Here is a 27,289-nt window from a genome sequence, read left to right as displayed (position 1 = left end):
ATTGACTTAGGGTTCAACTAGGCCTGTCCCAGAATGTCTGCCAGTGCTGGGGAGTGTAAGACAGCCTACTCCTAAAGACATCTGTGAACAAAGAAGCCTAAAGGAAAAGATGTATCCTCCCTGAACTAAGTGTGTTTGAGTCCACCCCTGTATACCCTCACAAGCATGAACTCACCTGCATCTCTGCGGCCAGGCGGGGCATGGAGGCTGCTCGGCCCTGGCTCTCCAGCCCAGGCTGGGGATCACCGCTGGTGACGTCCTGGGCCATCTCTTGCATCTCCACAGTCTGAGGGAATAACAGTATTAGGTCAGCAGCCAGAACCCCAAAGTTAAGAGTTCTCTCCTCTCAGTCTACAGAAGTAACACCTTGAGGTAGGGTGGAAGAAGCTGAGAAGTGCTCGGAACTTGTCCAAGAAAATCACTTCTTTCCCCCAGAAATGCCCCCAAGCTGCCCCTGGAGAACAAAACAATGTTGCAGAACACAGACAAGGAGGTGGGTGGGGAAGATTCATCCTCCCAAATAAGAGATTTGGGTAGCCTGACACTGAGATGACTTGAGATGAGCTTTGGGGATCTGTTCTTAAAGAAGCAGAAGGCTAAGAAACAAAGTACAGGGAGTGCACATGGCTGTGAAGATAAACAAACACATACATATACATTCAATACACACACACACACACACACACACCCCTATATGTAATCAATCCACTCCCATGTTAGCAACTGCCTGCTGGACATCTTCACCTTGATATCCTATTGGAAATAAATTCAAAATAGAATTTGTCATCTTCTCCTCTAAGCCTGTCCCTTCCCCAAATTTTCCTGTTGAGGACATTTACCCAGGTTTGGGAACTCAGAACTATCCTTGACTCTCCTCCTACCTTATAGCCTCTATCCAATCAGCTGCCTCCATAATAGCTCTCTTATCCATTCTCTATCTCTCAACACGGCCACCTTCCTAATTTAGGTTCCCATCATTCCTTGCCTGGACAAACACTAGTCTCCTAATTATTCCTGCCTCCAGTCTCTACCTTCTTCAATATATCCATCTTACATATAGAGCTTCCAGACTCATATTCCTAAAACTCAGGTCCTAAGACATTACTCCATAGCCCAAAAAATCCTCTAGGACAAAATACAAAGCTTTTTTATTTGGAATTTAAAGCCCATCACAATGTGGCTATCAGACTTATTTAAAATTATTTCCTTTATTCACTCTATATTTCAGCCAAATTAGAGTGTGAGCTACTCCCTAAACTAAATATTTCCTCTCTCACCACCATATCTTTGCATAGGCTGTCCCTCTTGCCTTGAATGTACTCCTCAAAATCATCTCTTAGATTCATTAATTTCCTTTAAGGCTCACTTCGGGTGTCACCTGCTATTAAGCCTTTCCTGACCTAGCTTCTTGATCCACTCCAGTTAGTTTTATCTCCTTAAATTATCTTCTACTTACTTATCTTGTACATATGTTATCTCACTCAGTACAATGTAAGTTCTCAAGGGACTGGGACTACTTTTGTTTTATTTTTGAATGCCTAGCACCCAGTACAGTGTCTTATGCTCAGGAGACTCCTAGAAATTATTTGTTGAATTGAATCAAATCACAAGTACATTTTGAAATACATGCAGCTAATAAATAACCCAATACACATGAACATGCCCTACACACTAAGGAGGGCATGGACTCTGTACACTGGCAGTCACAACTCTTAACAATTGTTGCCAATAGATTTCCAAAGCAAAGGAAGTACTATTACTATTCTGGCTAAGAGGACAAGGTATGTACTGGGTCCCCTCCCCACCCTCTTCCCCCACCGCACACCCTCACTTGTTTGCTGGGTTGTCCCACAGGAATTTCTGCAGAATGACCACGCTCTAGGGGCATTCTGGTCTCATAGCAGACATCCTGGGTGCGCTGGGTGCCCCATGAGACAGATTCCTTGATGCCACTCCCTGGGTGTGGTCTATTGAAAGATAGAAAAAAAGGGAAAAGCATCTGAGACAAGAGGTTAGAAAAAGGCTAGACAGGAAGAAATTATCAACTCTGGCAATAATTTGGAGGTCATATGGTTATCTTTACAGTATGGTCTTTCTTATGCCACTTTTTTTGCATAGCTATTTCTCATACCAGAATATGACCCTGGTAACTGGGTGGAAGTGACCTAGCATATGTGATGAAATCACTAGGATTCTATGTGGTATCAAATTGTATTTGAAAATGTCTTTCCACTACACATCTTCCTATCAGGGGCTTTGGAGTAGGACTGACTACAGGAATAACTCTATGTCTGTTATATTTATCTTTTTTTGAAGTAGAATCAGGCCCTTCTCTCAAATCTTTTCTATTTTCCTTTTTTTTTCCTTGGCTGGGCAATTGGGGTTAAGTGACTTGCCCAAGGTCACACAGCTAGTAAATGTGTCAAGTGTCTGAGGCCGGATTTGAACTGATCCTCCTGACTCCAGGGCTGTACTCACTGTACCACCTAGCTGCCCCTTCTTTTCTACTTTCTCTTTCTTTCTAAATATCCCTTTTTCTGAGTACTGAAACTCAGAAAGGAACCCAAGAAACAAGTTAAAAAATATTCATTCTGCAAGTCCAGGGATCTGCTTTTTCCAGTCATGGAATGATCTTTTCCTTAAAATCTCTTCCTTCTCAGGACTCCATGAGGCTCTCCTCTTCCATATATTGTGCTTATAGACGGTCTTCCAGATTCAGCACCATAGACAGCTCCATGTCCTCTCTGCAAGTCAACTATAATAACACTAAGGAAGAGGAAGAGCTAAGACAGGACTAGTGAGACTTCTGCCTTGTTACTATCTCCTGAGAAGGTAGTTCTGTAGCCTTCAGACAAAGCTTGTACTCACAAGGCTCCACCATTGCTGAGAGAGGTCGAACTCTTCTGTTTCAAGAACACTCTAGCACCTCGGAGCACAGCAGGTTGGCCTTGGGTGTGGAACAGAGACACAGGACCTGTCTGCAACAGAAAAAAAAAGATATGCAGGGGTACTAGCAAAGGCCTTTAAGTGGGAAAAAAAGAAGACATAACTTGAATCCTAAGGCCAACTGGCCAAGAGTGGAAGGTTCTATGCCCAGATTGGGCCAATTAGTAGCTAGAGAAAACCAGGTCCCCCCAAAAAACTGGTGACATTACAAAAAGACCCTGAGGGAAGAGTACATAGAAACGTACTGTCTACCATATTGTTTTATATATCATTTGTACAATCCTCATTCAGTGTACAAATACACAGAAATTCCATGCTGCCTTTTGGACTCTGAACAAATTTCAAGAGTCAGGCAGATAGATGGACCTTGGCTATTCTAACAATTATATGCAATGTAAAATCCCAGAGGAAATAAATGGGAATAGATAGTGGTTCCCAATGCCTGCACCTTGGGGATCCTTCAGGGATGGATCCCCTGGATATCTCATCTTGAGGTATCCAGCGTTGTGTGGAATGGGGACGAGAGCTCTACCAGTGAAGATAATAGACTATAGATTCAGAGATTAGAAAGGAACAAAGAAGCCATCTAGTCTAATGCATACCTAAATAGGAATTCTGTCTATAATATCCCAGGCAAGTGATTAACCAATCTTTCCTGGAAGACTTCCCAGTGATGGAGAATTCATTACCTCTTGAGGCATCACCTTTAACTTCTGATAGTACTGATTGTTAGGAAGTTTTTCCTTATATTGAACTGAAATTTACCCCTCCAACTTCTACCCATTGCTCCTAGTTATCACTTCTAGAGAAAAACAAAATCTAATCTCTTTTCCAAATGACAATCATTCAAATACTTGGAATCACCTATCATGTCTATCCCCAAGACTTCTCTTCTCCAGGTTAACCAGATGTCTGCCTTTCAACTGTCCAATAAAGAGGGTTTACCCAGGCCTTTAGCACCTACGTGAGTTAAAGGTAGAGGAGTCCCTGCATAGCGCACTTGATGGGCCAAAAATCTGTGATCAACAGCCTACAGTAAGTAAATTTCCATACTAGATTATTAAGATGTGAAGTAAGTCAAAGATAGAGTGGCTTGTACCTGCCATTATCCCTACCCCATCTCTAAAAACAGGCCACCCAACAGGCCACTGGCTAACCAGAAATAAATGAGAAAATAATTTAAGTAGATTTGTAGGCTTAACTTCTATACTAAAGTACAAAGAAAAGTTAAAGACCTAGGGACATCTCTTAACTTTTAAAGCTGAGATACAACAAGGAAAATCATATTCTCTTCTATTGATTGGTCCCCCTTTTCAATATTGTGGGTTCCATAAAATTTGTCTAAACTCAGGGAGAATTTCCAGTATGCCCAGCCTCTCAAATGATCAGCCTGAGCCTGAGCAAAGTTGTCTAGGTGTGGGAGAAATAGGTCCTGTGTACCTGTGTGCTCTAACACCCTAGCAAGATGATCTCTAGTGTCTGTATAGGGAATAAATAGTATATGTCTGTGTATCCTGAGGACATAACGTTATCTCTAAACTTGGCTTGGATTTCCTTGGAGGTCCAACTGAGATTTTTATACTTTCAACATCCCTTCCCCTCTTTTGACTTCCTCCTTGGAGCTATACATGTTTCATGTCTGCCCTAAACTAGCTCACCATCACCACCACCACCACCACCACCACCCCCCTCCAGTGACGCATGCTTGAAACTGGTTATTTTTGACTCCTTCCTCTCTTCTGCCCCTCACACTAAGTATTAGTTGCCAAGTCTTGTTGACTTATCCTTAATAAATGCCCTACATACATCCCTTTGTCATCATATCCATGGCTACCCTCTTAGTCCTAGACCATATTACCTAATACTTGGATTGTGATCATAGCCTCTCAGTTGTTCTCCTTTCCTCCAATTGCTTCCCATCTTTGATTTATCCTGAATAACTTTGCAGATTACCTTTCTTTAAAGCACCACTTTCATCACTGCCTCCCCTAACAATAGCTGTTTACATTTTTATAGTGCTTTAAGATTTTCATTTTCTGCACAACCATCCTGTAGGGTAGATAATAAAAGTGTTGAGACTATTATACATGTGAGGAAACCCAGACCTAGAGTGATTAAATGACTCACCCACAATTACCCAGCTAATAAATCTCAGAGCTGGGATTCAAACTCAGGTTCTGCAAATCTAGTCTATTTTTGACTGTGCCATGTTGCCTCCCTTCTATCTAAGCTCATTTCCCCCTCTTCCCCAACAGAAATCTTCTTCACAGATAATTTAAACATCTCAGTATTCCTTGAATGGGCCTTCAAATTCCAAACTTTAGACTTTCACTTATATTCTACTTTCTCTTTCAATCCTACCCATCCTTGAAATTAAATTTAACTTCTTCCATGAAGCCTTCCCTGACTTCTCTAGCCCCAACTAACATCTCTCCCCTGCATCAATACCAATTTGGATTTGTATGATACATTCTACCATTTAATTATAATTTGCCTCCTATTAATGGCTAAGTAAGTGTCTTGTGTGCAACAGGCTTGTGTCTCCAGCTAAACTAGAAGTTCCTAGAGGACAGGAATTGTGTGCTATACTTCTGTATCTTCAATAATGACAAGTACATTCTCTTTCCTCGTCATCACTCACTCTTCTGTGCTTTAGCTAGGATGTAGGCAATGCCTCCAGATCTAGTCTGTCATATAATTAAACTATTCAGAAAAGCAAGATATATGGTAAATTCTCAATAAATCCTTTTTGACTGGCTGATGAAAGGGTCCAGGTTGGAAAGAATAGATGGGAGAGGAAGAAAAAAATGACAATGTCTCATAAGAACCATAATACAGACAAATTGCAGATTGTCATAGGTAAGTTGTACAAGCTTATCAGATGAATCCAAATGACATGTAAACACATAGAGAATTTGGAAACTTCATGGTAGCCCATCTATTTTGTCTATTGCTCCCTGTTTCAATCACCTCAATGTCATCTTCTTGAGAGCAGGTATTTTGCACCCCAAAACCTAGCTTTGCACATAGTAATGTTTGATGAATTGAACTGGGTGTTGTCCTCAAGAAAATCTGGCTGTTACCAGCATATCATTTCCCCAAGGGCAGTGTGCAATACTTGGCACCATGAGAATAAGTAGGCAATATGAGACAAAGGATCATGTCTAAACCAACTCTAATGGCATCCTTGATCTTACCAAGAGCTGTGTGCTGGGGGTAGGGGAAACTAATAGACAGAAAGATCCCCATGTAGAACACTGTATATAATGGACCATTCTCAGTTCAGCCTTAAGGCCAGGGTCAAATGATCTCCTTCAGGAACCTAGGAAAGTCTCCATGCTGTACCATGTCATTCGTCACTTTCCTCCCCATCACTTACTGTCCTGGGGTTTAGCTGGGATGTAGGCAGGGCCTCCCAATCTAGTCTCTCATAAAATTAAACCACTCAGATAAACAGGATGCATACTTGAGAAAAGTTGCTGGATCAGCCATTTGTAATTCTCATTTTCTTTTTTTGGCTCCTCCCCTTCCTGATTCCCAGCATGTTCCCCAAGGCCCCCAGGCTCTCTGTTCTTGGTATCTAGGATATGCCTACCGGAGGCTGGTGACCTTGGTCTCGGGTGTTTTTATTCTGCTTGTAGAAGTCAAAAATCATCAGAGCTGCGTAGACTTTTCCCACAGTCATCTCATCAGCTGGAGGCAGAGATGGAGAAAATGAGGGGAATTGGTAAGGCAGAAAGGGAAGAAGACAAATATATTGTGAGGATGGGGGAAGAAAGAGCAGGGAAGCCATGAAGAGTGTGGATTCAGAGAGAAAAGATAAAGAAGAAAGAAAAAAAGGAAAAGCAAGAAACAAACAAGGTTCACACCAACTTTCCCCCCCTCCCCCAACCTCAGTTCCCACAAACACTTAGACCCACAATGAGTCCATCTCCAAAGAGACCTAACTTTTTATTTATCCAATGATCTGCATAAGGAGAATATGGGACCAAGGTCTCTATAAACCTCTATCCACTTCTTCATTTCTGTCAATGGCATCACCATTCCCTTCAGTACTTGGGTTCCAAACTTTGGTATCATCTCTAATGCCTCTCTTTCCTTCCCCATCTTATAGCAATTTACTAAATTCTTTAGACTTTTCTTTTTAATTGACCCTCAAATGCATTCCATTCATTCATTATTTCATCCATCCATCCATCCATCCAACACTGATTTACATTAACAAAACCCTAACTTTGGTTCAGGCATTCATCACTTCATGCTTGGATTACTGCAACAGACTTCTAGTTGCCCTCTCTGTCTCTAATTCCTGGTCAAATGCATTCTGCCCATGTCACCAAAAGGACCTTTCTTCAACACAGCATCTCTGCACTGTCCCTCTCCCATATCAAGATTAAATTTCTCTTTCTAGCTTCCAAAGTTCTCTATCACCTGGCCTCCATCTTCTCTATGCAACCTTATCTCCTACTCCCTAATACTAATGTTCTGCACCCCACTGTCTGCCATGCACATCAGAGTTATCACTACCTTGGTATCCTTAATAAATCTGTGCTCCTACCTGGAATACCCTTCTCTGGGAAAATCCTCCCTTTCCTTCAAGACCTAGTTTAAGTTTTGTTCACAACAGCCCAGACTGTTCCACCTCACGCTGAACTCTCTCTTCATGATCTTCTATACCATTTAAAGGCTACTCATTCATTACTAATTAATGGGGGGACCTACTAAGTACAACTCAACAAACATTCATTAAACAGCTACTGTGAGAAGAATAAAAAATGATTCTGAGGTTTAGAACATGGGAGACAGGGTATAAATAGTGGTACCACAGACAGAAATAGCAAACTCAGGAGGAGGAATAGGTTTAGGGAGAAAGAAAAACCTAGGTTTGAGTTAAGCTGAGGTATTATTCAGATGCCATCAAAGGTACAAAGGCCCTGTGCTTGGCTAGCTGTGCTGTAGCACACACTGAGGCACTGGATCCTGAGTTCTCTTATGCAGTTTTCTGATTCTTTAGGCCCTTAATGCATGGAATCATAGAATCTCAGACTTGGGTGTGGCTTCTGAGGTCACTGAGCCCAACACAGGGACGGGAATCTTCTTTATAATATTCCTAACAAATGGCTATCTAGTATCTACTGGAAGAACTTGAGTGATGAGAACCCCCTCTCTCCTGGGGCAGCTCATTCTCCTTTTGGACATCTCTAAATGTTTTTCTTAAAAGGAAACAAAAATCTTCTTCCCTGAAATGTCTACCCACTGTCCTTTGGGGCCTTTCAAAACCCTAAAGATAGTGATCACACGTCACCTTGCCACCCCACCCCAACCCCAGTGCCTTAAATTATCTCTTCTCCAGGCTAAACATTTCAAGTTACTTCAACTGATTTCATTTTCGAGATGGCTTGGTATAGCGCATAGAGAGTTTGTCTCGAAACCAAGAAGACCTGGGTTTAAGCCCGATCTCTGATCCATGCTAGCAGTATGGCTTTGGTCAAGTCACTTAAACCCTCAGCATTCTAGGCATTCTCCAAATCTTTAAGTTGCAGAACAGATGTTGGCTTCCAATGGTAGAAGGAATTCCCTATACTACTAAAATCATGGGTCTAGCTCTTATCCCTTCTTTTATGCCACAATCTTTCCATGTGGGATAGTTTACCTTTGAACACCTCTCTTAGCAATGGGCAGTGAGTGCTAATCCTTCTCACAACCAAGGCCCAGTGTGGGCCTTCATCACTTCAAATCTGGACTCCACCTATAGACCCCTAGTTGTCCCAGCCTCTGATCTCTCCTATACATACTATCAGCATTACCCTTGTAAGGCCCATTTTCATCCTATCATTCTCCTGCTTAAAAGTCTCTGCTGGAACCTTGTCATCCATTATATCAAATCCAAGATCCTTAATGTTCGAAGCCTTACACATCTTAGTCTTCTTCCTACATCACCCTCATTTCTCCCTGGGACCCTCTATCATTACCATGGAGATCTTCTCTGTTAATCCTTTTCTCCTTTGTTGATCAGTCATTTCAGTCATGTCTAACTTTGTGATCCCATTTGGGATTCTCTTGGCAAAAATACTGGCGTGGTTTGCCATTTCCTTCTCCAGCTCATTTTACAGATGAGGAAACAGAGGCAAAGTTAAGTGACTTGCCCAGGGTCACACAGCTCCAATTTGAACTCAGGAAGAGGAGTCTTCCTGACTCCAGGCCTAGCACCTTATCTACTGTCCCACCTAAATATTTTTTTCAATTGAATTACAGTTATATAGACTATATAGATGTTTTGTTGTTGTTCAGTCATGTCTGACTCTTCATGACCACATTTTAGAGTTTTCTTGACAAAAAAATTGCAGTGATTTACCATTTCCATGTCCAGCTCATTTTATAGATGAGGAAACTGAGGCAAATACGGTTAAGTGGCTTGCCCAGGGTCACACAGCTAGCAAGTGTCTGAAGTCAGATTTGAATTCAGGAAGTTGAGTCTTTCTGACTTCAGGCTGGGCACTCTATCTACCTAGCTGCCTATCTTTCCTCCTTATCTTCTAAACTTACCTCTTCTAAGAAGTCATCCACAACTTAACCTAACTGACTTCTCCACTTAAGTCTTTACCACTCAGTTTGAATGATAATAATTTATACGTATTAATATGCACTTCAGAAAATGACATTCTCTGCTTGGTTTTCAGAACATGCATGTGTGTTTTATCCTCCTAGATTATGAGTTTCTTGAAGGCAGAGATTGTTTCTTTCCTAAAACTACAGAAGTTCAAAAATGAGAAGGACCTTAGAGGTTATCTAGTCTAACTCCTTTTCCAGTACAAGAATCCTTTTTTACTATATTACCAAGACCCTAGGCTTAGCATGCCATCCTGCTTCTACTGCTAGTGACAGGAAGCTCACTACCCTTCAAGATGATCTATTTCATCACTGGAAAGCTCTGGTTGTTAAAAAGTTTTTAGCAAGTGAACACATTCTCTCAAGGTTCCTGTCACTTACATATCACAAACCAAGATTTTATTTTCTGAATACCTTCCAGGAATGAAGCCCAGAATAGCAGCTGTCAAGATTTTGTCTGACTTTTGAGAGGTGAAATTTACCTCCTCACAGTGTCTAGTCCAAGACAATGCACACAGTATTAACAAGGGAGCAAGGCTATTGAAGGTGGAAAGATTTGCATTCCGAAAGCAATACCAACTACAGTAGGTGAGGAACGTCTGTTCCGACCTTTGCCACTGCCCCAGATCTAACTTCCCTCAGAATTCCCCACCATCTACCATTTTCTTTCCCATGTCTGTATCTAATTCTTTCACTCCTCCTTACCTCACCCCCCTCCATCTTCTCAGCCTCTTCTTGGCAAGGATTCTTGAGGGGGAAAATAAAATGGTTGGGGTGGGGGCAGTGTTGCTCCTCTACTTTCTTACTTACGTTTATGTGGTGGCACCAACAAGTCCAGTGTCTTCTGGGGAAGATTAGCCCAAACAGATGAAATCTCTTTCCTCAGTTCTGCATCACACTGATGCTGTTTCATCCCAGCTACAGATCCAAAGCAAAGAGAGGGAGAGGCAGAGAGAGGTTCCTTAAATTCACTCAACAAGTGTGTGCTGCACATCTGTTGAATGGCAGGCACTCTACTATGTGCTACTGGGGACATTAAGAATCCCTGCATTCTAATAAAGCACACTTTCCCCACCTTCTTTATTTTTTGTGTTTGTGTGTGTTTTCTTTTGCAACATGGCTAATATGGAAATATGTTTTTCATGACTTCATATGTATAAGCAATATCATATTGCTTGCCTTCTTAAGCAGTGGGGGATAGATGGGAAAGAGGGAGAGAATTTGGAACTCAAAATTTCAAAAAATAAATGTTAAAATTTTTTAAAATGTAAGTGGGAAATGTTTAATGAAATAAATTTTAAAAAATTTTTAAAAAGAGCTCACAATCTAATGGGGATGTAATTCAAAGCTAATTTTTACAAATGCTGCTTGTGAGGCATGAAGGGCTAGGAGACAGTGAGCAATCACTTCCACTTGAAGTGATCAAAGAGGGCTTCGAGGAAAAGGCACTATGTGATCTGAGTCTTTAAGGATGCCACAAATATGTGTTGCCTTGTGATTGATTGTATTTCAACAGGAAGATGTAGGAGAAAAGATATTTCACATGAAGAAAGAAGCATGAACAATGAATGAAGGACACAGGACGCAAGAAAGCAGAAAGCTATATGCGGAATGGCATCGCAGCACAGTTTGGCTGGAGTGGAGAGGACCACGATGGGAAGTAATATGAGATAAAGCTAGAAAGTTAAATAGGAGTCAAACTGTGAAATGACTTAGCTATCAAACTAACAAGTTTGGACTTTATCTTGCAAGTACTGGGGAGCCATAAGGTTTCTAGGCAGGGGAGTGATGTCATCAAAGCCACATATCAGAAAGATCAGTCAGCCTGTGAAGCATGGTTAAACAGAGGGAGAATTTGGATGTGGGAAGACTCATTTAGCACACCATTGCAGTGGTGGTAATGAGGCCCTGGAATGGAGAGAAGGGGTTGGATTCAAAACATAGAAAAAGAATTCAGTGCTAGCCTCATAGTTCTCTACCTGCCAGGAAAACAGAGGGTTCCCTGGAGCCTAACAGAAAGGGTAATAGTTTTAGAAAGACAGGACTGAAATCTGTATCTTCCCTTATCTGGGCAGTGCATTTCAGTGAGACAAGGGGCTGTCTCTTTCTAGCCATGCTCATTCATCACTTGTCTCTCCCAGTGAATAGTCTCCCTCTCGGGGAGAACATCCTATCCTTTTATGAGACATGGGACAATGTAGGCATAGCATCCTCATTAGATGATCTCATCAAAAGCCCAATGACTTTCCTTGGTTGGAACAAAGTAAAAGGGGAAGGGCTGGCTGCTACTTAGGAACTGGAAATGTTGAGAAAAGGCAGGCAGAGAGCAAAGAGGGGACTCCAGAGGCACTTCAAGTTGGGCAGACTGCCTCAGCCCGGGCTTTCTCCAGGTTTCTCGGGCACTATCATGATCAAATGCTGAGTTGAAGGTTAGCCTAAGTTCTCAATCTGGGCTTTGTAGTTCCTGAGTGAATCTCTTTTATCCTCCCCTGCCTTTCCTGCCTAGTGCTCCCAGGGTGTGTGTGTGTGTGTGTGTGTGTGTGTGTGTGTGTGGTGAGGGAGGGAGGGTTGGGTTCATTGTTTCAAGAAAAAGGACTACTTTTGTAACAAACCATTTCATCTCCCTGTCTTCTGTACCTTCAGGCCACACTGATTTTCTCAGAACTTCTATAGCCTTGAATTCAGTATGTCAGGACCTATCACTTATCACTCTCCCATATTATTCTCTAATTGCTTCTTGTGAGTTTTATGTCCCCAAATAGACTTGTAGTCCCTGAGCAGAAAGTTGGTCTTCCTTACTGCCTCAAGCACAGTAAATAACCCAGGTCTGGAAGCACAATAAATATAGAAATGTCGGTATGTTTGCTTCTGACCTAACCTGGTTTGACAACTAATGGAAGAGCATTCTCTTTTTGGAAGGGATGGGCTACAGAGATATTCCTACAAATGTCTTTATCGAGCCATGCAGAGGGAAAGAAGCTCTTCTCCTGGTGCAGGGGACAGAAGCCCTGAGACAAAGACTGGGGAGTCTTCCTGCCCCCTCTACCTTGAATTCTTGCCCATTCTTTAAGTCCGCCTCAAATGCCACTTTGTCAAGAATCTCTTCCCTGATCCTTCTCTATCAGTGACAGCTTCTCCCCAGCTCAAATCTCATATTGGGCTCTGTTCTGCCCTTCTCTTACACAGTTAGATAATATTGTGTATTAGAGTTATTTCTATATGTCATAACCCCATTGGACTGCATGAGCTACGATGGTGAGAACTAGGTATTATCTGAACTTTGTATATCTCACAGGGCTAAATAAAATACTTGGCTTACAATGCTTTTCCTGAAAAAGAAAGCAAACTTTAGTTTTTGTCAGCGATTAAAGGCTTGGAGCACATCTCAGTTCTCTTCTCAGGCTGTGCTTGAGCAAGAATCAGGGTAGATATTGTGCAGCTCCTGCCCAGCTCCTGATTTCAGCCCTCCTCAAGGTGTCAGCCCTTTTACCACCTCACCTGGTGCAAGTTTGATGTCCAGAGCTGTCCGGATGAGGGCCATCAAGGTGGAAGTGAAGTGTACAGTCATGTCCTCATTGGAAATGGGCATGTTCATTCGCACCAGGCGCTGGGGAGAGACCCAAGTGTGGGTCAGGATAAGAGCCCGGCCTGCCAGCCACCCTCTTGTTCTGACCCTCCCCCTCCCAACTGCTGGCTTGAGGACTTAGGAAAGGTTAAGCTTTGGTGCGCTTGTGGCCTGCTCTCCTCTCCCAGGAGGCTATGACATGGGCTGAACTAAGTAGGAAGGGGGAGGTTTGCCAGCATTCATAATCCCCCTCACAGCCAGCCTCAGAAACCAAAGGGCCAAACCAAGACCAGCCTCCTTAGACTTTTTCTCATCAAAGGTGAGAGGCTAACATCAAAGGAGATATATTAGAAGTACCCTTCCCTCAGGAAACAGACTGAGTCTCTGCTGCCTCAGTTGTATCTTCTGTCCCTCAAGTTCGATCCTGGCTAGGCTTCTGTCCTTCAGCAGAGATCTGCCTTAGGCATCAGAACCCATGTCCTAGTCTCCCTGCCACTGCACAGGGGAGGGAAAGGCCAGTGGTTCTGCTCTGAGTTCTAAAGTTACATTGCAAAGAGCCTGCCCCTCCCCACCCCGGCTGGGCAGAATATCCCTGGGTGCTGGCAGTGGAAAGGAAGCCAGACACACATATTTCTTTCTGAAGTCTCTATGTCCCTTGCCTTGGGCTGGCCTGCTTGCCCCTTTACTGTCTTCTTAGGCATCTCCCTCCTTGTCTATATAGCTAGTTATTGTGTATCCCAGGTCATTTCTCCACAAGCAGAAGAAATGGGGTTTCCAGGTAGTTCACACAGGAAGATAAAAGGACTTAAGCCTCAATTTGGCCCAGTGACTCCTGGTTTGTCCTCTACAACAACATGACCATGCAGTCCTTCAAGTTACTTTATGCTCCCTGGTCCCTGGCAGTGCTTCACAGAAGCTACTAGTGTGTCAAACTCTGAGGTTCCACAACTGGATCTCAAGGTCCCTTATCTCCCTTCCAAGGCATATGGGAGTTAGCACTACTCCTGTTCCCAAGAGAATCTTCCTCAAATAGTCTCCTTTTGCTCCCTGAGCTAGGCTTCTGCCTCTGACGCTAACAGTTCCCAGCTTGCCTGTCAAACCTCCCAGTCATGAGTCATTCCTTGGGTCCTCAGGCTTCAGAAAGGTCTGTCCTGGATGGAAAAACTATAGACTACCATCTGCAGACCAAGGGAGGTGATTCAGGCATGGGAGCTTGCCTTAGGTTGGTATTCACTATCCCTTCAGGAAGAATCACAGAATCTCAGGGCTGTAAGGGATGTCTGGGGTCATCTAATCCAACAAGCAGCAGGTATCCCTTCTCTAACACTCCTAAGGAGTTTCCGTTTAAGAGCTCTGGTCATAGGCGAGTGGCCACCTTAGGAGCCAGCCCATGCCACTTATAGACAGCTCTAATTGTTTGGAAGCTTCACTTTGTATCAAACAGAAAAATGCCTTTTTGCAACTTCCATCTGGTGTTTTAAATACTGCCCTGTAGAGCCAACCAAGCAGAACTCATGTCATCCCTCTTACAAGAGCTTCCAAACAATGAGAGCCTTTCAAATACTTAAAGGTAAATATGGTGACCCTCTACAAGTGTATTGTGCTACAGGATAAATATCACTAGTTCTTTCAACTGTTCTTTGTAAGATATGACTTCCAGTCCCTCCACCATCCTGGTGACCAGCTCCAACTTGTCATTTGTCTTTTCCAAAAGGAGATATGCTTCTTTTTGTCTTGGAGGGGTTGGTTTCCCTCCCAAGTTGCCAGAAACTGCCAGGGTTTTGAAATGTCCTGTTTGGGAGTCGAGTGGTACAGTGGAAAGAATGAGCTCTGGATTTGAGTCAAAAGACTTGAGTTCAAATCCTGATGCTGACATTTAACTCCCTTTGTTAGTTTGGGCAAGTCGCCTCTCTTTTCAAAGTCTCAGTTTCTTCATCTGAGAAATGAAAACAACCAAGTGGAGAGTCTGAAGAATGGCAGCAAGGGAGGAAGCCAGTCCTGGCCCGGACATCCCAATTCCAGAGGGCAGCCAGTGGTCTCAGAGATCCTTTATTATCTACATGTCAGAAGAGAAAGACTCTGGGAGGGTTTCCCTCTGTCCCAGTGCAGGTAACTGACTTGGTAGTAAATAACAGAGAATCACAGAATTTCAAAGCTGGGAGGGACATTCAAACTAATTCATATGTACTCATTTTACAGATGAGGAAACAAATCCAGAGATGTTAGGTTAAAGGACGTGTTAGTTAAAGAGCTGGGACTAGAACCTAGGCCTAACTCCAACTGTGGCTCTGTGTAGAAGAAGAAAGAAGGATTGGAATGACCCCTTTTGACAGCATTTCTTGGGAAGATATTCATTGTTCTTTCCCGGTCCCAGGAGAAGCTGCTAAAGCTTAGGTATCTGAGCTTCCATGGCATACTCCTAAAGAAGCCTTGGTCAGGTAGCTTGTTCATTGCCTAGGTTTGCTGAGTCCCTTACCTGTGCACTGGGCAGGGGTGGGGTTGAGAAGCACGTGTGCTTAATTCCAACAGAGCCCCCAGTCTTCTCTCCCTCTCTCCCCCATTCTAGCTGGATCTGGTATTCCAAGCTTTGAGCTTTACACTAGAAAACTAGGTCATAGACAAAAGGAAGAGGCAAAGCAGCAAGTTGGGGAGGTTTGTGGTTTCTGGCAGAATAGGACCTGCTCCTCTTCAGCCCAAATCCAGGAGAAGCTCTACCCACTGGATTGGCTATCCTGGGATCCCAGGCCATAAGAGCCAAAAGAGAAGAATGTGAGAAAGTGATGAGACCTATGTCCTGAGGCTGCCGTCCCTATGGTAGGCAGGAGCCAGACGGCCTCTAATCTGAAGGAGGAATGTGAACTGACCCTTGGGATCCTTGGGTCTATGGTAATCAACAAGGAAACTTCTACTAACCAAGGATTTGATCCCTTCCCCAAGGAATTGTCCAGTCAAGTCACCTCTAGGTCTCTTAGACTTGGGTAAAGCTTCAGGTCCTAGTGGAGGCAGCCAACATGGTGAACTGAGGTAGCCAGTCCTTTGTTCCCATAAGAAGCCCCATCCCCAACCCAGAGAGGAACACTAATCCCAGTACCCAATAAGCATGTTTGGAAGACTAGAGTCAGGCCACGTTGGAGAAACTCTCAGGTTTCAGCTTGGTGAAAGGAAAGCAGGCTCTGCAACCATGAAGGCTCAGACCCTGAGCCTTCCTGCAAATTCAAACTCATGCTAAAGTCATCTTCCCCATCACCAGGGAGTGAGTCTCTTCTGGAGGTAAGATGGCCAGCAAGCAGCAAATGAATCCTACAAACCTGACAGATTAGGTCATTATCGCAGCTCTGTTGGCTGGGCCAGCATTTGCAGGGCAAGGGGTAGGTCCTTTGGGAACCTTGTCCATTGGCCTCCAAGACAGCTAGCTAATCAGAATATCTCCTTGGCTGCTCCTTGACCCAAATGACCCGAAATGAAGTCCAGAGCCTGGCCAAAGTGATGACTCTTAGATGCCCTTTCCAGGTTCCTTTATGACTGTCATCCCCACAGCAGAATTTCAGAAAGTGGAACTTCAAAACAGCAGTTTTTAGTATTTGGAGTGGGGAGAGCTGAGCAGGGGAAGGGAAGAAAACAAATAGAAAGGGAGCCAGTGTCCAGTTTAACCCCAAGCTCCGCTGCAGTCTCTCTGCTATTTTTGCCACTGTTCCTCTTCTAACCCATAGTACCCGCCTTAGCCTATCCCATTAGGGCCCAAAGGGAGGATCCTTTTCAGCAGAGACATGCTTGGGGAAAGCCACAGAAATGTCTGGCCCCATGATAACTCATTTCATTCACGATCTAGGGCCAGTCTAAGAAAAGGCAGGCAGCAGCCACAGCTACAGGGCACTGCCCTAAACCAATCTTTTACTTCTGCTTGGTCAGGGAACACATGCCAGAGCTGGCTGCCCCCTCCCCACAGGGGCTAGGAAAATAGTCTCCTCTGTCCCAAGTAGTCAGACCCAATATGAAATGCTGGCAAAGTTCCAATTTAGTGTGTTCAATAGGGGGTCCCCCAGGCAACAGGCCCTGGCCTCTCAGCGCACAAAAGGTTAGAACACATACAGTCAATATTCAGTGCAATCCAATGGTTAACTTACTGCAGGAGGTTGAAGGAATCCCACTTCAGTGAGAGAGAGAAGGTTAGGGATGGAAAGAGACAGAAGATGCATGGGCGTGAAGAATAAGCAGATGAGTCCTAAGTTCTGTCAGGAGAGCTCCATCCTGGGCTGGACCAGGAACTGGCATGGGGGCCTTGGCATTCCCCTTGGAATATGGCTTTAGGAGCTGCATGAGATATTCTCCTTTGGCCTCTATTCTGCTTCTTGGATATTTCCTTGAGTGTCTTCAGGAGCCTCTAAGGGAGCCAATAGCAGCCTGCCTACCTGAAAAAGCCTTGAGAACAAAGCCTACCTAACTGTGCCCAGTTGGAGGGTTTATGGCTGGCTTAAGTCTTATGTCTGGCTGTCAATTTCCATAAACACCTGAGATGGACTTCCTCTGCCACCCCCTTCCTTACAACCATGTCTAGCTTCTTGCCAATAAATAGGAGCCAGAGAGACACCCAGGTTCTTCCTTTCCCAAAGCTCCTGGCACTCACCCTAGTGTCAGCCCTTGTCTCTAGCTCAGGAGTCATGGTGCCAGCCAGGAATAATGATCCCTGGACTAGGGACTGACTGGCACTCCCAAAGCTACAAGGGGAATAGAGCTCTCTTCCCACTCTTCACCCTGGCTTTTAGGTTTCTGCATCCACAGTCTTCAGTACCTGGCCGAGTCCTGAAGCCTGTTCCCACAAAACACCAGGTGAGATTAAGGCTGAGAAGGACTCTTTGCAGTGCTGCCATTGCAGCTGCTACCATTGACTGCCTCCAGTGCAGGTAAAGCAGGCTCACAAACTTACCGAGTCTTTTTCCCCCTCCTACCTTCACTGCCCTCATCTGCCCAGACATGGGGAGACATTTCTGGTCAGAGAGAGAGGAGGATGAAAGTTATTGTTCTCCTATGGTGATTGTTGTGGGAAGGAAGAAGCAGATGAACCAGAGTGTGTGATGTCAGAATATGGGTGTGATCTGGTCATTCATTTGGCAAGGTTGGAATCGGCAGTTCAGGGGTTCCATTATCACCTGGAAATGGTCACCCAATAAAATCCTGATTAAAATAATATGGCTGTATCCCTTTATATAAATGTGGCAGACCTATAAATAGCTACACTAGCTCATGAAAGTCAGAGTTCATCATCCCTGGGACCCTGAGACCAGACCCCATAAACCATCCATTGGTGACTACCTACTGTTGCTTAGTATATGCCCCGCTCTCTTTGGACTTCCTTAAACTATGTTGAAGAGACTTTCTCCCAACTCAGTATCTGGCTACAGACTATATGAGCCTGAGATGAGGAAAGAAAAAGGGGGCTCTTATGGTCTTCATTTTTCTACCCTGCACTCTCATTGCCTCAGATAAGTATTTCCCTGAATCCTATGGTCTGGCAAACTTCTTCACTCCTTAGTTCCTGGCACATAGTCAATGCTTACTAAATGCTCTGTGTCTGTCTGCCTGTCTATCTGTCTTAGTCAAACTACCCTAGGCCCAGGCCTATAGGCAAGAGGGAGGTAGTCCTGGGTTCTATTTCTAGATCAGCCAGAAATGGACTTCAGTCAGAAATCAGTCCCACACAATTACTCTCTCTTCCTTTTCTCCTTGATTACCCTTCCAGACGAATGAATAAGGGGTGACTGACAGACTGGATGAATGGATGGGGAGTAGAGTTCAACATCTCACTCCAGCCCACTAAGCCAAGGCCCTAAAGCCTAGGGTCTGAATCATTGCCCTCATCTCACCTCTCAGAACAGCTAGTATCCTTCAAGACTCTGCTCAAGTACCACCTTCTATGGGAGACCTTTCCTGACTCCCTCATTTGCTAGTGCCCCCCCTTCTCAGTTCATACATATCATGTATACATTTCTACATGTACATGTGAGCACTCTTATTAGACTGTAAGCTACTTGAGAGCAAGGACTTTCATGTTGTCTTCGCATACCTCCACCAAGCACAGTATCTAGCACTTAGTAAGCACGTAATAAATGCTCGTTAATTGATGGTGGCTAATAGAACAGGAACTTGAAGACAAAAGGTAGTCATTAAAGTGGTCGGGGGTGGGGGGAGTCCTTGGTTGAGGCTTATACTAGTTGTAGCTGTCAGAGCTGGAAGAGATTTTAGGGCTCATCTAGTTTGGCTGGACTGAAAAGTGCATGAATAATCGCTAGCATTTACATAGCACTTTAAGATCACAAAGCACTCTGTAAATACTATACCACCCTGGGAGGTAGGTGCTATTATTATCTCCATCTTATAGAGGAAGGAGCAGAGGCAGCACAGGTTAAGTAACTTGCCCAGGTTCACACAGCTAGTAAATATCTGAGGCCAATTGTGAACTCCAGTATTCCTGACTCCAGGTCCAGAACTCTAACCACTGCACAGCCTAGAAACATGCAGAGGAGCAATATATAATAAAGCTATAAAGGTCATGCTTTTTATGGCTGAAGGTAATGGGCTGAATATACCAAATAAAATGATGAAACCCAACAAGAATCCATAAGAACATCTTAGAGTACAGAGAGCCTTGGACTGGGAGTCAGAAGATCAATGTTTTGGGCTTGGCTCCACTACCAACGTACTGTAGCACTTTGGGCAAGTTCCTGCAGCTCTGGGTCTCAGCTTCATCCTCCATAAAATTTGGGAGTTAGACTAAATGAGCTCCAAAGTCTCTTTCGGCTCCAACGTTCTATGACCAGGATCGTGACTAGCTTCTGTTCTGGTTGTTAAGCTTTCCCCCACTAATCCAAATTGCTTTCCAAACACTTAGGATAACATATTATAGAAGCTTTGCAAGGAATGTTAAATAACCCAACTAGTAAAGAATAAAGGGCATTATCACTCGAAGAACACACCAATCATTGAAATACCTAGTCTATTAAAAAATTTCCCACAAAAGAATATTATTCAGACCAAGCTATTTATATTAATATTGTTTGCTGTCAGAAATTCTCCCTAATTCCTCTGCCATGACAATCTGCATATTCCTTGGGCAGGCAGCCTCTCCAATGGCAATGCTGGAAGCCAAGACTTTTATGACTTTCCATCCCATCCTCTTTGGAAAATAGCAGTGTGATCCTGCTCACCAGGGTGACTGCTGGAGAAAAGCTTCCCATTTCACCATCTCCTCAGAAGCAGGCTCAGTTCCTACCCATGCTGAGCCTGGCCCCTCTCTAGTCCCTGAAAACAGCTTTGCAAACAGCTCATGCCTCACTTGGCTTGGGCTGGTGAAGACATGCCTGGTGTGCAGAAAGAAAAGGCTTCTGATTTCAGGGACATTCATCAATGAGTCTCTTGGGGTGGGAGTGTGGTGAGACCACAGGAAGGGAAAAGCTGATCAAGGTTAGAATTTGTTGCTAAAAGTCTTTCCTTCTCTTCCCCATTTCCCCTGCCTTTCCATGAATGACTCTGCAGCTTCCTCTGCTGGCCACCCCAGTTCATATGGATGGAGCTCTCCTGCTTCTGAATGAGGTTAAAAACACTCACATGCAGGCATTACAAGACAAGCACCAAGATACATGCACGCCAACTCTGCCGCAGGGCCTGGTTCTGACTAGCTGAGGAGAGAGGAAAGTAAAAAGCATCAGCCTCCTGGAGGGAGGCTGGTGTAGTATAACCACCACCAGAGGAGCTGCACTGAGACAGTCACCAGAGACACAGGGATCCAAACACAAAAACACATGGGGAGCACCAGGACAGAGGCGCAGTACAGGGGAACAACGCAGGCTGGCAGAGGGAGAAGAGAGTCATTGAAAATGGAAGAAGGCAGGAGGACCCAGGCCTTGGCCAGGAGGTGAGAGAGAGCAGGCAAGAGGCAGAGTCTAAACCCCGACTTGGTTCTCCAGTCCAGAAGAGCCTCAGATCTCAGCTCCAGGACTGTGGGCAGAGAGTCTGGTTATAGATTCGTTTGGGTTTCAGAGTGGGAGGATGGGAAGTGGGGTGGGGTAGGGGAGGGGGTGGAGGGCTGGGAAAATCTGAGCACCACACCTGGCACCCACCGGAAAGTGTGGGCTTGAGAGAAGCTGGGGCTAAGGGGAAGCAATTGTCAGCCCGAAGGACAGAGGTTGCCGGGGTGAGGGTCGAAAGTGTTCTGCCGTGCCTGCTCGCTCACCCATACAAGCAGGGATAACTGCAGGGCTGAGCTCTTGATTGGGAATTCACTCTGACCAAGCCAGGTAAGAACGAGTGACAAACACCCCCTGGTGTGCACTCTAGGCCAAACTCAAACTGGAGCCCATTGGATGCACTTGAGGTGTTCTCTTGGGCTCTGGGCCTCATTTCTAAACTGTGGGGCCAAAATCACCCAGAGGAAAGTGGAGCTTCTGGGCACTAGGGTCTATCATAGACCTGGGGTGGGGAAGTGATACAGCCACGGACAGGACAGAGGACAAACTCATCCTGCAGGGAGGGACATCCTTCTCATCTGCCAGAAGAAAGAACCCTGACCCTTGCAAGGCACAGCTGTCTCCTTAAAGTCTCACTCTTGAAAAGCTGTGCTCAAGGAGAGATAGAGCCCCAAGGTTCAGCCCTGCCTTCCAGAGGAAGGCAAGGAAGGAAACAAATATTTATTAAGCACTCTACAAATATTTATTTCATTTAATCCTCTCAACAGCCCTGGGAGGACCCATTTTACAGTTGAAGTAACAGGCAGAGATGAGGTGACTTGCTCAGAGTCACACAGCTAGTATCTAAAGCTGGATTTGAACTCAGGTCTTCCTGACTCCAAGATGGGAACTCTATCCAGAGTACAACCCAGATGCCAGAGATAGCTATGCCTTGCAAGGTTCATCAAGGAATAACAACTTTTCCTTTAAGCCCTTGATGAGCCTTCATACCCAGCCTTGGCTGCTTAAATCCATTTTTTGTTTTTTTTTTATTTTCTATTTTATTTCCTATTTTCAGTAGCAGGAAGGTAAAAGCAAAGATCTCAAAGGAAAGTCTAGGATGGTCATCCTACACTGTGGGGCTAGAGTCAGGGCCTCTCTATATAACAGGAGTGGGGATGTGCTGTGGCAGCAAGCAGGACAGAGGACACATAAGCCTGCCTCACAGAGTCACATCTATCATTGCTTACAAGAAAGAACCCTGACAGTAGCAAGACTACCCAGCCAGGCATTTCCAAACACAGGCCTTCTTGTTCTTTATCTGAACCCAGGGTTGTTGTATTTCTATGGCCCAGGAATGAAGTCTTTATGTTTTCTACACAAATGCTACTCTAGGTCAGAGTCTCATTTAGAAACTCCAGGGACCAGGAAGGAAGTGTGCACCCCACTGACAGGTCTAGACCCACACACAGCTTTACCTAAGAGATTTGCAAAGTCACTCACTATATTCTTATCTGCCAGTGACCTGGAAAATAAGAGGAGAATCTAAGGTTTTGTGGGTTCACAGGAGCCTAATATAGGGGCTGAGAGTAGGTTGACTTTAGGGTCTTAAGGGTCTTAAGGGAAATATAGGATTTGGTATAAGAGCACAGGAAACACCCAGGATAAGTGTGCATGTCCACACTTATTGGCATACAGGTGCAGAGCTTGATGCAGATTTGGCTTTGGCCATTTGGGAGAAGGGAGGGGGTTGGAAGACAGAGGGGGCAGGGGGATGGGGAAGGAAGGCCAATGACCCCCAACTTTGGGTGCCACCTGCAGGTAAGTCTCCAACTCTGCTGCCTCCACCACTCCCATGATATAGCAGAAATGGTCATTTCTCCCAAGTACCTTATTAGGGACTTCATTTTTAAAATTGTACATTGGAGTCCCATAGTAATAGTGCCCAGCAAAGGAGTCCAAGAGAGGTAGGAGAAGAAGTGATAAATCACCATCCCCTTCTCTAGCCACTCAAACCCAGCTATAGCCATTAGCAGGCTAAACTTCCAGACAAGAGGGGGAGGCTCCTCCTTAGGACAAGGATGTACTAAAGGTGTCTCCCAAGTAGACTGGGAAGAAAGCAGAAAGGTACAGAAAGAGACAATGATAGAGCTGGGTGCAAATACAGCCAAAGAGACAGACAGATGGACACACCACAGATCCCCAGGTGGGATGACCCTAGCCTCAGGGGCTGACTCTGGTCACTGGAGATGATGGTGGCCCAGGAAGTGCACCCTGAATGTGCCAACACTGGGAAGCAGGCTGCCCCGATCCTAACCCCAGCACAAGAAGCTTTCCAAGGAGAGAGTGGGGAAGTGGAGAGGGAGAGGAGGGAGAAGAGGTCTACCTTATAGGCAACTCGAGCAGGGCATTTCTTTCCCAGGCCGAGGGGTGGGGACATGTGTTTCAGCATCTCAAACATGTCACTGTAACTGATGCGCCCACTGGGAACCAATCAGAAAGAGGCAGAGGCACCGCAGGGAGGGGACATCAGCGGCAGGAGGGCAGCACAGAGGTTAGGAAGGGAAGGAAGGGATGGGGGAAGGGGAGGAATGGGAGGAAGCAGACAAGAAAACAGATCCAGTTAATCAAATTTTTCCATTAAAAACATAAAAAAATTAAAAGTAGGTAAAATGAGGGATTTCTCTGCTTTATTTTTTCATCCCCATTCTCAGTGCCCTCCTCCCCCAGCCCTGACCCCTGTTCTCCTGGTCTGCAGAGAGATCCCTAGGTCGAAGTTACACCTTGATGCTCTAATCCCTGCAGCAGTGGACGGGATGATTGATGTCTAAGGTAATGGACATGGAAAGGGATGAGGGAGAGGTGGGCTAGGTTGGCTTTTTAATTTTATTTTCTTATTTTGATTTAAAAAAAAATAATTTAAAAATGCCAAATCCAAAAACCTTTGTATTCACCATGCCAGGGAGAGCTGGTAGACAGAGTTATGGGACAGACAAAGCTCTGACTCATAGAATCATAGCCAATACTTCCTTTTCTTTTTGTGGTCAAGATTTCCTTCCAATTTAGGTTAAAGGCTAAAAAAAGAAAAACAAAAGGGAAAAAGAAGAAAAATTCTTCCGTAAAACACAAGTGAAATGGGAAAGTGGAATCATTTTGGGATGTAAATTCATAGGGAGAGCCCTGTTTCCAAGGCCAAAGTCAAATGTAGCTTTTCTAGGACCAGAGACTTTATGGATCTTGCGAAGGGAATATTAGCCCTGTGGTAGAGCCTTGGGACCCAAGAGGAGGGGGACAGGGACCCTGTTCTGGAGCTGAGAAGGTATCTCAGAAAGAGTGACCCAGAGACAGACTTGTGCTCACTTATAATCCCCCTCCTATAAGATTACAAGTTGATGGGACTGGTCTATCCCAGGGCTGATGGGGGTCTTGAAGGGCTGAGTCTTAGCATGGAGCTAGCTCTGTTACAGTAGACCAAGGAGTAGAAGAGCCAATGGGACATCAGGGACTTGGCCACCTCCTCTTGTCTTCTTGCCATTCTTTCTGGGCCATAGAGCTCAGATACCATCCAGTCTGCTTCTGAGTAGCCCATGCCAAGCATTAGCTTTAGAGGTTCTGGGCCATGGAATTCTGGGTCTCTTTGGATGCAAGAGTCAGCTATAACCACTTCAGAGATGCTGCATTTGCAGAGGGGCCTTTCTACCTCCCCCATGTTCCAGCCAAGCCTTCACTGCTCTGAGGGGCAGGGTGGCCACACCATATTACACACCATCTTTTTGACTTTTGAAAATCTTCCAGCTCTGATCATACTCTTGGCACCTGCCTCCTCCTTCTCCAGGGTCAGGAGAGGAGCTATCTACAGTCAAGATTTGCAGAGGACTGCCTGATCCTCTGTGAGTGTGTGCATGTCAGAGGACAAGGAGAGTAGGGGGAGTGAAAGGGGATCTCATGTTGGTCCTCAGCCTCACATAGTGCACCAACCCATCTCTGGAGAGTTCAGAGGAAATATTGTGCTATTTGGACCACAACAAATCCTTCAGCTAGAGTTTGGCTTCCTGCTCCAAAGCCCTAGCTTTGATTCATCTCCAGGTGATAGGCAGTGTTCTCAGGTCAGTATTCTAGACTATTCACCTCTCTTTTCTCATCGTTGGCTTTTTCAGGAACAACAGTCTATCTAACCAAGGAGGTCAAGGAAGGGGATAAACCCTTCAATGAACCAAAGAAGGAAGGTCACTGGGCCAGCCTGGCTCTCTCTGTCATGGGGCTAGCCTCTTGCAAACCTTACAGTGTTATATGAATGTAGGCTATTCCCCAGCTGCAGAAACCTCAAGGATGCATGTGTGAGTGTGTGTGTGTATGTGTGTGTGTGTGTGTGTGTATGTTTTGGGGAGAAGGAGATGGAGGAAAGCAGGAAAATAAATGTCTTCTTTTCCTGGGATCCCCAGTGATCCAGAGAATCAAAGCTCTGTCCTCCTCATAGGCTTTCTATAGCAGCCTCTCCCTCCACACCCTCAAGCAACTTTCTCGTGCACTGTCTCATAAGGCTGCCTGTCTCCAGCCAGCTGGGAGTGGGGAAATTAGATGGGGAAAACAAAGCGTCCAGGAGGTTAGATTGCAGAAGGAGAGGGGCGGGACAGGGAGGGGAGGAGAGAAAAAGGGAGGTGTCAGTCATTCCTGTCTCAGGCATGGGGTCAGACACATCATGGTTACTTTGTCTACTGTTGGCATTTCGGGTAGGAAAGAAATTATGCTGGATGGATTCTCTGAAGTTGCAAACCTTGTAGGCCAACCTACGAGGGCAGTTCTTTCCTAAGCCAACGGGTGGCGCAATACAACGCAACAAACTGTACATATCCTTATAATGAATCCGGCAACTAGAAAGGAAACGTCACATGTTACAACAACAAAGGCATGATGACCCGCCCTTCCCTTCTTCCCCCCACCCCCATGAGAAGGTGCGCACCTTGTGAGGCTGCTGGGAGGAAGGGGGATCAGGAAGGCAGCTCCTCCACTGAGGGGCTGCTGGGGTTTGGGGGGAAAAGACACCTCACCTTGCCTGGACTCTGGGTGGGGAGGGGAGAGACAGGCTGCAGGCGTGTTTGGCCCCAGCCACAAGCATTTCCAGCACCATGTGTTAAGGACCAAAAGTTAGACAGGGGGCAGAGGCCCATGGGAAGAATTCTTTTTCTATCCTCTCTGGGTGACTGTCACCATGAAACCTCAGTTTGGTAGATGGAGGAGGAACGGCACAGAAAAGAGTTAAACCATTCTGGTTCTAGAAAGACTTCATCTCTCGTTCCTCCCATGCTGGACTTGTGCTCCTGCAGTCTCTTCTTCTCTCCTCCCTTCCCCCTCCCACCCATATAAAGACATTTCCCCCTAAGGCTACTTTGAAAGTTCCAAAAAAGAAAAAAATAAACTTTTCTTATTTCGCAGTTTCTCAAAAGAACAAGGGAAAGAAAAATCAAGAGGTCAGACCTATGAAAGGAAGGTGCCTGTGTCCGTGGTCCTGAAAGTTGGGAGCACTCTGGCTAGTGATCTCCCTACTCCCCAGTCTGGTCAGTGTCCATCAGGCAAGGAGGGGTCATTGTAGTAGCCTTACAAGTTCACTGTGTTAGAGGTAACCCAGATATCCCCAACCTCCCTTAACAGCCCATTAGGACTCATCATCAAGAAAATGACCTAAGTAAGCTGTTCGTGAAGCCTCATATGCTTTTCACTTATACTACACCTTTTTGAGTAAATGAGCTGTCTTCTGTGTCCAGTAACATTTTCTTCTCATTGGTCCTACAAGAGCTTCCTTCTTCCCTCAAGGGAAGGTCCTAGTTCTATTACTTGGGATTTGGGGAACAAGTCTCTGTTTAGCCTCCCCTCTCCCAAGAATTTGGTAGCCTCTAATCTCTAATCTTTGTGGACTCACATATCTGATCTATTTAGTTGGTCTGGTCAGGCTCTCAATAAATATCTGCTGAAATGAATGGCTGAACCTTTCATTCCTAGAAGGGAGCTGCCTGTCAGTGACTAAAAGAAGGCCCAGTTCCCATAGTTGTTGCTTTAGCCAGGAGCTTAATCCCTGGGTGTCCTCACCTTGGCTGCCTTGTGGCTGACTTTCTGCCTCTGACTCTCAGTAAGCACTGGAGCTTTTTTCTTTCTTCCCTTTCCTCTCTCTGACATGCCCTTCAATCCAAGTTTCAGAAAATCATCATAGTAGGTGTCTGTTTTCCCCATAACA

The 27,289-nt window shown here is 45.0% G+C and overlaps 1 protein-coding gene across 1 annotated transcript in view; it reads right to left on the bottom strand.

The window, feature by feature from the left end:
• CACNA1B (calcium voltage-gated channel subunit alpha1 B) overlaps nucleotides 1-27,289 on the bottom strand; it is a 257,782-nt gene that overhangs the window by 6,903 nt on the left and 223,590 nt on the right. Inside the window, exons 39-45 of the mRNA XM_036750823.1 lie at nucleotides 23,447-23,543; nucleotides 13,054-13,162; nucleotides 10,366-10,473; nucleotides 6,531-6,639; nucleotides 2,869-2,982; nucleotides 1,826-1,967; nucleotides 176-286 (exon numbers count right to left, since the gene is read on the bottom strand). Coding sequence (XP_036606718.1) covers nucleotides 176-286; nucleotides 1,826-1,967; nucleotides 2,869-2,982; nucleotides 6,531-6,639; nucleotides 10,366-10,473; nucleotides 13,054-13,162; nucleotides 23,447-23,543 — 790 coding nt within the window. The remainder of the gene's footprint in view (nucleotides 1-175; nucleotides 287-1,825; nucleotides 1,968-2,868; nucleotides 2,983-6,530; nucleotides 6,640-10,365; nucleotides 10,474-13,053; nucleotides 13,163-23,446; nucleotides 23,544-27,289) is intronic.

This window comes from Trichosurus vulpecula, chromosome 3 (assembly GCF_011100635.1).
Source record: "Trichosurus vulpecula isolate mTriVul1 chromosome 3, mTriVul1.pri, whole genome shotgun sequence".
NCBI classification, from domain to species: domain Eukaryota; kingdom Metazoa; phylum Chordata; class Mammalia; order Diprotodontia; family Phalangeridae; genus Trichosurus; species Trichosurus vulpecula.
This window is presented reverse-complemented; position numbering and strand designations above follow the sequence as displayed.